Below are 11316 nucleotides of genomic sequence, written 5' to 3'. Positions count from 1 at the left end.
CAGAAGAAAAAAAATAATAATAAGAAGAAGATATTTTTTATATTGATATTTTCGTACTTTATTTACTTTATAATAACACACAGCTGGTGTCATAGCGTTTAAGCTATGCAGTAACAATCACTTTATCCTGAATTCATTCACATGTAGTTGTCTGTTTAAAATCATTGAAGAACATCTGTGAACATCTGTGCCTGAGTGATCGATTATTACAAAATGAAAAATCCTTTCTTCATCTTTCTGACAAGTTGTTTTCAAATTGCATTTTGTGTATAGTTGGCTAACAGCTTATATAGTTGCATACAGTACTTACACATGCAAAAGGAAGCACAACATTTTATCCCTGTTAAACAACAGATATGATGTCACTTTTGGTTAATGTTGTACCTTGCCAAGCCACACACTAGTTCCCCATTCCCAAAAAAACTAAAACAAAAAAAATATATACACAAGTATTAAAAATAGAGCCATACAATCCCACCTGTCAATTTTCATTTTTTTTATAGATGCAGTGTTTGACAGATTAAATGTTGCACATAGAAAAACTGAAAATAAAACAGACATGAGCTGTAAAATACAAAAAGAACTGAGCCACAATGACAGCATGGAGAACAACACATAATTTGTATAATCAATTGTATAGTTATAAAAGTAGAATGATTATTATCGATTATTCTTTATACAATTCAATCAAATAACTTTTAATTTGATTGAATTATTACTATTTTGTGCAACCATTTTTCACAGGCGTAATCCAGTGTTAGTGTCTTTGTCCCATCTTAAAACAGATCTTGCAATATCCCAGACCTGTCTTTTGGGCTTTTAGTCCAGCTAGTGAGTGGACAGTGTAAGCATGGCGGCCGTATCAACATAACCACTCACTGCCAGGCCCATTTCCTTCTGGACTATAGGAGTCACTGTAGGAATACAATAAGTAGGCTTCTGTGTAGCAGTAGTGATGTGTGATGTGATGCATCCATTAGTCTCCTGCTTCTCACAGTGAGACCTCACCTCCTCTCCTTCCATTACATCTCTGTGGAGTAGCAGCATGTTGTCACTGTTCACCCCCTTCACTTTGCTGTAGTCCTGGCACACCTGCGGGCAGCCATCACCACAGACACAGCCGGACTCTACAGGTTGGAGAAGGACCATATCCTCCTTATTGACCCTCTGGACTTCAACATACTCAGTGGGCCGGAGAGCAGGCGACTGTAGACCTGCTTGTTTGTGGCTGATGTTGATGTCACTGTGCGCCTGTAGTAGTCGGTGAGTCTGCGCTTGGGGTTTGGGGGAAGAAAGCTGCTTGTCGCTCGAGTAGAACTCACAATAACTTGGTCTGTGAGTCTCTGTGGTGCTACGGCCAGACTGGGCGAGGAAGGAGGAAGCAGAGCCTGGGGGGAACAGGTTGTCAGAGAGGCAGTGCTGTTTGGCCATTGCAAGTGAGTTAATTTGATTCAGTGACGTGGAGCCGCACGGATGCAGCGGAGAAAAGACAGATGGCCACGTCTTTACCCTACCACTGGATGTGTCGGGGCTCACAATGTCTTGATGAGCACTGGACAATGTGTCCTCTTTCCAGTCTCTCTGGTGCATCTGTGCCTCCATCTCCGTTGGATGTCCTTCGCCATCCGTTTGCCTCTCGTCTCCTTTTGCCTCTCCACACTTATCCATCAGCAGAGCGTGGCTGTCACAGCTGCCCCGGCCTGAGTCATTGTCAGATGTGGAGCCCTCACATTTCAGACTGTTATGCAGCTCCTTGCTTTCCTCCAGTATCAGCTCCTGTTCCTCGGAGACTAACACCTCTAAGTACTCCACCATCAAGTTCTCACACTTGGATGATGTGGTTGGTGGGAAATCAGGCACCACCAGAGCACAGAAGATTTCATCGAATTTGCCATTCTACACACAAAGAGGACAATCGCTCAGTTAAAAATAAAGTGACACAATATTCTTTTAATTCATCATGAAATATTATTTAGTGTGTTGCTGCTTTACCTTGAGAAGCTGCTTATCAAATCCCTTAATTTTAGGACCAGGGATTGGTGGCAGAATATAATACTTCAGACTTCTCACATGAAAAAAAAGATATTAAAGTCAGTTCCTGAGAGCACTGATGAATATCTGAATCGAAGCCATTTGACTTTTTTTTTTTTTACTCAGATTATCTCAAGTTGCAGTTTTTGTGTGATGTGTATTAAGCTTGCAATAATAAAATCACAAATTGGCATTACAAATAAATACATGCAGATAGTCATAAAATTACTGTAAAATATGTAATATAATGTGAAAATAATGCTCATTATTACACATTAACAATATCTCCTTGCCAAAGAAGTTAATCCAAAACTCAAGTATTGTTTCAGTGATCTTAAAAATGAAGAGCATATGTTTCTTCTGTAGAATAGAAACACATATATTAACATATAAACAATAGTAACCTAAACGTGGGAAAGAACTAGCTGCAGATGGCATCATGGGGTCCGTCTTTTACCTGTTGCTGTTCATGTGTAAAAAGCACATCAAGATGAGAAAGATGAAAGCGGAGAAGACAGTAATGAGGATCCACATTGACTTCTCTCGGTGGAAATCTGTAAAGCAACATATCAACATTGAAGCTGCAATGCAACATATGACCTTTTGTTTTTATTTTTCCTATGGTGATTACTGAAATAAAGGTGTTTGATTACATCATTGTGCTTAAAGGAATAGCACACATTTTGTGAACTATGCTATATGGTTAGCTTGATATGGATGCTCTGGTATCTGTGTGCTGAGTTGTGCAGCTGGAGCTTCAGTAGACTGGATAATAATGAAGTCAGTGCAGAGGTGCATGAAACCTGTCGTCTTTTGAATGACCACCAGCAGGAGACAAATAGACGTCTGTTAATTTGTAATTCTATGAATCTAATTTCTGACCGAAAGTGACAAAGCATAGTTCCAAAAATGTTTTACTGCTCCTTTAATACCTGTATTGTACTATGCATAATTGTTGGATGATATCTTACAGTCCGGAACTTTGATGTAGGCCGCGGAACTCCATTCACTCCAAAAGCCGTGATCGGGCTTACAGCGCACCTGGACATGGTATGAACCACCTGACCGCAGACTGAAAATGTTAAATATCTTCTGCTGGCCTGCAAGGTGCATCTGGAAATACAACACACACAATTGGTACAATCCGGTCATTCCCTCAAGCTATCATTGCATACACTGTGTAGTATGGAGAAAAAATAGGACTTATAAACTAAATATTTTTTTATGTTTTGCGACACCCGCTGCCAGCCACCCAAAAAACACAGCTCAGAGTGAGTTGCCAGCAGAAATAGTTATGGGTCAGAAATGCCAAATGTTATCACACCTAAAGAACCCCGCTACCATATCAAAAACTTGTCAAGTAAAATGAGGGTCAAAGTTCAGATTTAGACAATTTACAAAAAGTAGAGAATGTGGATATTTGAAATTGTAAAACAGAAAACTTCAACCAAGATTAGCAAGCAATCTTACTCTGTCTCCCTCTCGCTCATATATGTTCTAGATGGATAGTTAAGGTATATAATGGCCCCCTTTTTCATTAAAATGTGTTTTCTGTGATCGGATTGCGATCGGATGGCGCCTGAACAGGTGGTTGGAGACACATTGAGACCATATTGAACTTCTGTTCAATGTAAATGTGTAAATGTGATGTGTCTGTCACATTTAAAAGACAAACATTTTAACCACTGGTCCCTGACTCATTGGGCAGTTAACGAGCTTCATACCTCCCAGTCCTCTTCTCCCTCCAATTTCACACGGAGCTCGTAGATTAGTGTGATCCAACCGGAGCGGGTGTCAGCCTTATGTGGTGGTTTCCATGACACATGGAGGTAGGGCCAGCCCTTGTCCTCCATTATGGTCACGTTCAGCTCCTCAGGAGGATTAGGCTTGACTGGAGAGAGGATGTGAAGTGTGAGAGGTGATCAGAGGAAAATAGCAACAGAAATGCAACAGAAGTCATTTGTTCTTTCTCGTGTCCTCCTTTAAACAATTGTCACTGCGCGAGGAACTTTCCAACTATTTACTGACACATGACGACACTGCTGAGATTAATGCAAGAACAGTATCTGGGCATTGCGTTATCTCCTTGGAGTCAAATAGTTCAGCAGTGTGAGGATAACAAAATAGACATTGCTTGTGACTGATGTGTGTGATATCAGGTCAGTGCAACCATAAGAGACAACGGGAAGAGGAGCACATGCAGATAAGTCACTTCAAGGTTTTTTCATGCCTTTTGTATCGAGCAACATGACATATTCAATACCTGATGCAATATTTATATAGTGTTGTGTATTGTGGAGAAGATTCACCCAGTATTTATATTTAATTACTTCATGTTTTCAGTAAATAAACTCTTGTGTTTTGTCTGTCTCTACACTGTGTCTGTCTCTGTCCTACTTCATTTCTTACTGTATGTTCACTGGGAGTTTCTTACTTAACTATTAACTGACCATGTGTGTCATCAGAGATTAAGGAAACATGATAAATTGGGATGCTGGCTTCACTGATAACAATGATGCAGTCATTATTATTCACAATTTAAAATGAAATTTTCCAGGCTGCAAATTCTGTTTGAGTATATGTATGTTGTGGCAAAGGTGTAGAAGTGTAGCTCCTCATAGATCAATCTTTCTGTTCATGTGGGATTAGTTCCTCAAACTACCTGGCAACCATACATCTCTGGGGAGGAGGGGAGGAGGGGTGGACAGCGCTCTCCAATATTTTTAATTTGGATAGCAGTACCTATCTAAACTGTAGTTGCATATCTTGGGACACAAAGAGGAGGAAAAAGTGCAACAATTATCATTATTTTATAAATAAAGACTCGCAGAAGAATGATCTGTATTGTTTTACAATATTATTACCTTTTAAATCATTACTTAAAAAAAACATTGTTTCTCTACAGCCACAACAGAAAATGTAGCTCACCAATGTAGACCACATCGATATCCACTGGGTCAGAGAAGGAGCTGCCGAGTGCATTGGTGGCCACTACTGTGATGTTGTAGTTAACCCAGATAGATGTGTCATTCTTGTTAAAGAAGCAGGAATTCTCCCCGGCTGTGTGGTAGTCAGGACACTGGTACACTGTCTCAGAGCTGCAAGAGAGGCAGGGGTACGACGCGTAATGTAATCACGTGTGTGTACATTTGTACTTGACTGCAAAGAACAGCATGTATTCCTCGTGCTCCTTGTGTGTGTGTGTATGTTCGAAGGACAACATGACACATACAGGAAGGCATTGACGGGATTACAGTATGTCCTCGCAGCCAAAATAGAAGAATGGAGTTATCAGCTCCAACAAAAACAAAAGTGGATGACTACTACTGTTAAAGTACCGGTGTGTGTTTCCAGTTTCTCTTGTGATTTGGCCTTTTTTAACTGTACTACTTTATCACTCTCCTGCTATGCCAGTGTCTTGTGTTACCCTGGGTTTGAGTTGTCTCTTTCAGTCTTTAAAGTAATTGTCAGATGTTCCAAAACAACTGTCCTTTCTATTGCAGGTGTGCCGTTTCTCTAATACACGGACAATAACTCTGCTGACGTATTATGTACTGTCACTATCTGCAAACACTTGGATTTAAATCTCAGCAGATGCTTTAATGAACGCAGAGTTTATTTTGAAAGGAAATGGGAACATCGATGTTGCAAGAAAAGAACAAACTTGGTGCTTCTACGCGACACATGAGAGGATCTCACTTTTCTTTGCGATAGTACAGGGCATATGTGGTGGACAGTCCTCCATCTGAACCGGGCTCCCACCAGCAGGTGAAAGTCTCTTTTTCAGGAGATCTACATCTGGTCAGTGCAGGTTTCCCTGGAGGGCTGTATTCTACAGAATAAGATAAAATCAAAATATAATATGGATTACACAGTATACAAGATGTGTTATATAACAAACACAGAATCATGCCTTTTGGGTATAGAAATGGAAGCTCACTACAAAAACAAAGAATGACATCCTTTCTTGTGTGAAGGCCGCTTTAGTTCCCTGTCATGCTCAGGAAAGGAAGGAAAGAGCGATGGAGTCCTCCTTATGTTACAGTCTACTGTCTCACCATAAGATGTCCCTCATTCTTACACACTGGACCTTTAAAGAGGATACTGAGAGTGAGGTTGAACCCTGGCTGCATTTGAACACTTACGCGTTCCTTCTGCATTCGGCGTGAGGAATAGCAGCAACAACAGCACGACAGCTTCCCGAACGTTCGTCATCATGGCACCACCGCCGAACCTTTGGCTGTTGGACAGGACCCATAACAGAACAAAAGAAAAGTCAACTGTCTGACCTGATGCTCGTGACAAGTAACTGGTTTGACTTGGTCTCCCACAACAGTAGAACTGCACGCGGTGTTTTCAGTCACAACGGCAGTCATGTTTTCTTCTCTTCTTACACCCTCTAAAGGTCACCATTAGAACATAACTAAAATACGAACTATAAATAAAAAACAAATAGTACCAAAATACACAAAACTTTTTAAAACATAAAATGTAAAAAAATTATAATAATACAAATTTCATACCAAAATGTCTATAAAAGGCTCATGCTGACTGATTTTATCAACCGATTAATAAATGAACTGGCATTACTCACTTCACATTACTGAATAAAGCATGTTATAAAATGACACAAAGTCTGAATGCATCACAGTAAAGGTCATAAAATCTACAGAGAATGTATGCTGTGTCTTTAAGGATTAAAAAACATCCTCTCCATCTCTGAGTCCCTCTACCAGCTGGCTCATGTGGCATGGCTGATTGCATAACCTGTGATCAACATCAGAGACACATAGGGCTCTCTCTCTTTCTCTCTCTCTCTCTCTCTCTCTCTCTTCCTAGCTGCCAGCTGAGGAATCAACATATCAAACCATTAAGGATCCAGGACAAAAAAAGCTAAAGTATGAGCAAATGGAAATCCAGCAGAACCAAAGTAAATGTTCATCTGAAACATCTGCCAGTAACCAACCCAAAAACCAACTGGACTCTCGAAGATCATTCATCCAAAAAAAATCAGGTGCAAAACAGACATCTGTTTACAAAGATGAACATTGACCTGTTACAATGATAATTGTCAGTTTTGTGTCTTTTGACAGCTTTTTCCTTCAATGTTCCATAATATCATAATGATTTTGGCCAAGTGACGGTTCTCAATTATTTATTTTGTTGCCTTAATTTCAATGCCATCACCATGATCTGATAATTGGCATTAAGGCCAAGGCACTGAATTAGCCTGCTGCTGTATATAGCATTCTTACGTAGCCAGTAGCCCAAACTGAGTAAGCTGCTAAGCTGGGAAACTGCGGGCCAACAGTACAAAGCTACTCTAGGACAACAGTAAAATTGCATATTACAGTTAAACTATATAGATTCCCATAAAAAACATTAAAAACATTGTTTTAGGCAAATCCTAAACGTTTTTTGGTCTGGTTGTTTGAGGTATTAACATAATATCAACACTAAAATTCCAAGAGCTGTATACTCACTCCCAGCGATAAGATAACTGTTGTCAAGGACAAAAGGAAAAACAGATATTTGCCACTTAACAAAAGGCCCGCCTCATAAAAACCTACACCTGCTTAAGTCTATGATACCCTATGAATATGTGTTTGGATTTATCTAAGTATTACAAACTTGCCAAATGAGACAGCAGAGGACCAGTAGCTCTGTGTCTCTGAACTAAAAACACAGGTGCAAACTTAAGCAAGCACTGATTTAATTAGGTGAGGCTTTCAGTAAGTAAATTATGATTTTCTTCTTTCCCTGTTGACAGCATCAGTCAGAGTGGGTGTCTGTTCAACAAATAGTCATAGTTGTTAATATATCATCTCCTCTTACGACCACACAAAAACCTGAACTATCACTTTAATATGCAACACACTGTAAATGTAAAACAAACAAACAGATCATCATGGGGTTAGGAACTAAAGTCTACAAAGTCTTTAAAGTTCAAGAGGTGTGGATTTATTTGTCCAATAACATCCGTCTTTACAAACATGATGAGTAAGACAAGCTTCTTTCTCATGCAGGATCATAGAATTCTATAGACATATGGAGGCAGTTGCACCTCTTTGTCCAAGATGATTACGATGACATTTTTAATTGTTGTTTTTCAGTTTTGTATTAACTTACTTTTTTATGTGCAGTGCAAGCTAATGGTACTGTTTGCATATTGAATGCACTTTATTTTAATACTTAATAATATTCATAAAATACAGTGCCCTGTGATGGACTGGTAACCTGTCCAGGGTGTACCCCGCTTTTTGCCCTATGTCAGCTGGGATTGGGACCAGCAGGATAAAGTGGTAGAAGATGGATGGTTGGATATTAGACATTATGTAGAACAGCAGGCTGACATATAGCATGACAGAAATGGGATTTATTGTTCTAGTTCTTGAAGTGACAGATGCAAATATTGCCTCTAATTAAACATGCCATTGACATTGGTAAATTTGGCCATGAACTCTTTGGATAATGGAAGGTGTAAGACAGATACAGTTGATGCCTGCATAGACTGGAAGGGACCAAACATTACACAGGAAAAACTGGTTTGATCACCAGCACCTTTCTAAGAACCTTTCTATGAGGTCAAGGTTAGAGAAGATCAAGTCACTGAGTACATTTCATTTCAATGAATTTCAATTAAACTGCTCCCAATGAGATAAGCACATATTTGTACTAATGGCTATATATGTATAGCCCTTTATATAATGATCTTTTATAAATATCTAATTGCGATTATTTTGACTGAAATTGCAGGGAATGGTCATTTTTACATAATTGTTCTCATTTTATTTTCATTTGATTTACATATTTACTTTTACAATTACTGTTTAATATTAGTGCAGGAAACAAACAAAGAGGTTTTCTTCAGTCTGTAGAATATGATGTATATACGTCAGGACAATATCTCATCTAAAATGGTAATTTGATGCACATTTTGGCTTTAACAAATATTAATCAAATTTGACTAATTGTTCAGCACTAATTTGTACCCTGGAAAGTTGTTCAAGTGAAATTCTTCAACGTTAATTCTGGCTTTAGTTTCTAAATTCCCCCTCAGGATAAATCCGTCACGAGACAATCTGAAAGAACAACAATCTGAGTCTGCATACACAGGCACACATTTAGTAGCAAGCGCTTACACACAAACATCCATTTGTGTGAAGTTGTAATATGAGTGCACATACAATCAGCAGGTACTATGAGAGTATTTATGACAACATTTACAATGTTTTTACAACTTTTATACAATGTATAGCCATCAACAACGGGAAGTAAATCATCCATACATCCATTTTCTTCCGCTTACATGAGGGTCAGGGGAGTCGCTGTGCCAATCTCAGCTGACATAGATAAAATACTAATATAAATACTAATAAAAGAAGACAAACAAATTTAAATCTTTGTCCACCACATATCATGTTTCTGTTGCACCACTGTTCAAGCTACACTTTATTCCTCTATTCGGTGTGTTTTTGAAGCCCTCCAGCAGTGGAATGAAAGTGGTACCCTTCAAGAACTAGGCTAGTTCCATATGGGAAAAACCTAGTATTTTTACTAGTTTGAGTAGCTTAGCAATGGTTATTGTTGTTCCTGTGTTTAGTCGCGTTCATTCAGAATAGATCAATCACAGCAATCACATGCTTTTCTGATAGTAGGTGTAATAGTGTTTCAAATCACCTCAATGTTATGCTCTTATTACACACACAACAGTGAATGATTGCTTTACAGCAGCAGTAACTTGTCATCACTTATGGTTATTGGTTGTGACCCATAAAGTGTGTCTCAAAACGAAAATTGCCACCGATGTACCAACCACCAAACTATAAAAGTGGACAGGTTTATTTCTAGCCAAAGCTAACACAGATTATAAGTAAACCTGTACAGACTGATTTGCACTTCTCAGAGCTGTAGCCTTTAAACGTGAATAATTCAATGAGCATTTCAGAATGCGGGCATGTGCGATGTACTGATTTAGTGGAATCTTAAAATAATAATTACTGCTCTAGTTAGTGATGTAATGTCTGAATCCTGAATATGCAAAGTCCCACGGTACGGCTAACAGTGGACAGAGTCAGTAAACTGCAGGCACCTAACAGTTTAATCCAGTATTGACTTGATCAGCTTGTTGCTCTAATGGTCAGTAACCTCTTTCACCTCTTCCTCGCTGTAGCCTAATCGTCTTATCACACTGCATTGACGTCCATTGTTTATTTGGACAGCCTAAAAGTGTTATCCCTAACCTTAACCATAACCACAGTTCAAATTTAACCAGTAGCCTCAGAAATTAGGTTAATTAAGACCAGGTTTTGGTCTCCATGAGGACTACTGCTCCCGACGAGTTCAGTATTAATGCCAGAAAAGTCACAAAGTGTTACCAAAAACCAAACGTACACACACATAAATATAATGTCAATATGAAAACATTAACACCACTAGTGGTCAGTTAACAGTCCGGTATGGTCCGGTCCGAAAAACTCTCTCTGTGAGCAGTGTCTGTACTTACTATCATCTATCTGACTCTTCAATCTCTGCCTCCGTGCCTCAGACTCGCTGACTGCTCCCCGACGAATTATCAGCCACCCGGTTAATCAGCTGAGCTCTTCACCAGCGTAGTAACCGAACATCCCCTGGTCCTCTGCTCTAACCATCCCGGACAGGGCGGGGCAGAGGAGCCCAGCCTCCGCTAGAACACGCCCACCTGACGTCGGAGGGGAGCGTTGCAACCAGGTCGTGACCAGTGTTTAACACTATGCTGCGTTTACTTGCACGAATTGAATATACTAGGTACGTTTTTATGAGTAATCATAATAATAATAATAATAATAATGATAAAAAAATATATTTTTCCATCACTTTTGAGTAAGCGTTTTGTTCAAAATAAAAATATAAATGCAACACATTGGTTTTTGCTCCGAATACCTTTATGCAAACAAAATGCTTATTTATTTAAAACGGCAGAGAAAAAGATTGTTTATGTTTGGCTCTGTGTCCCTGTGGCTATGACCTTATTGTTACTTGTTGCAGCTGAATATCCTTCACTACATCCTTCCCATCCAAGTGTGTCGGAGAACCTATGTAGCCTTCAGTTAGTATCAAAACTCAAAACAAGGTTTACTTTTCCATTTTGGGCTACCGTACTTTTTTCCAAATGAAAATAATTCCGGCTAAATTTTACACACTGGACCTTTAAAGTTTAGCAGAGAACCAGTCAGTATTTTGTATGACCACCTCGCCATTTGCAATACCTCAGGTTATTGATTGTGGCCACTGGACAGTGGACAT

General features: G+C 39.2%; 1 protein-coding gene across 1 annotated transcript; it reads right to left on the bottom strand.

Moving 5' to 3' along the window:
* Positions 1–41: 41 nt before the first annotated feature.
* Positions 42–10669, bottom strand: prlra (prolactin receptor a). Its single transcript, XM_058616510.1, has 9 exons — positions 10538–10669; positions 6177–6271; positions 5731–5863; positions 4960–5129; positions 3756–3922; positions 3003–3144; positions 2489–2585; positions 1993–2062; positions 42–1896 (listed from the first exon to the last, which is right to left on the bottom strand). The coding sequence occupies exons 2-9, from the start codon at positions 6247–6249 to the stop codon at positions 829–831; spliced, it is 1920 nt and encodes a 639-aa protein (XP_058472493.1). The 5' UTR covers positions 6250–6271; positions 10538–10669; the 3' UTR covers positions 42–828.
* Positions 10670–11316: the final 647 nt, after the last annotated feature.

This window comes from Solea solea, chromosome 19 (genome assembly GCF_958295425.1).
Source record: "Solea solea chromosome 19, fSolSol10.1, whole genome shotgun sequence".
Classification (NCBI taxonomy): Eukaryota; Metazoa; Chordata; class Actinopteri; order Pleuronectiformes; family Soleidae; genus Solea; species Solea solea.
Note: the sequence above shows the minus strand (reverse complement) of the source record. Positions and strands in the feature narration are given on the sequence as shown.

Excerpts from the sequence above, each read along its gene's own strand:
- prlra (XM_058616510.1), bottom strand. The coding sequence starts at position 6,249 with ATGATGACGAACGTTCGGGAAGCTGTCGTGCTGTTGTTGCTGCTATTC. Across the intron at positions 5,864-6,176 it reads GCCGAATGCAGAAGGAACGC|AATACAGCCCTCCAGGGAAA; the intron begins GTAAGTGTTCAA and ends CTTATTCTGTAG. Across the intron at positions 1,897-1,992 it reads TTGATAAGCAGCTTCTCAAG|AATGGCAAATTCGATGAAAT; the intron begins GTAAAGCAGCAA and ends CTTTGTGTGTAG.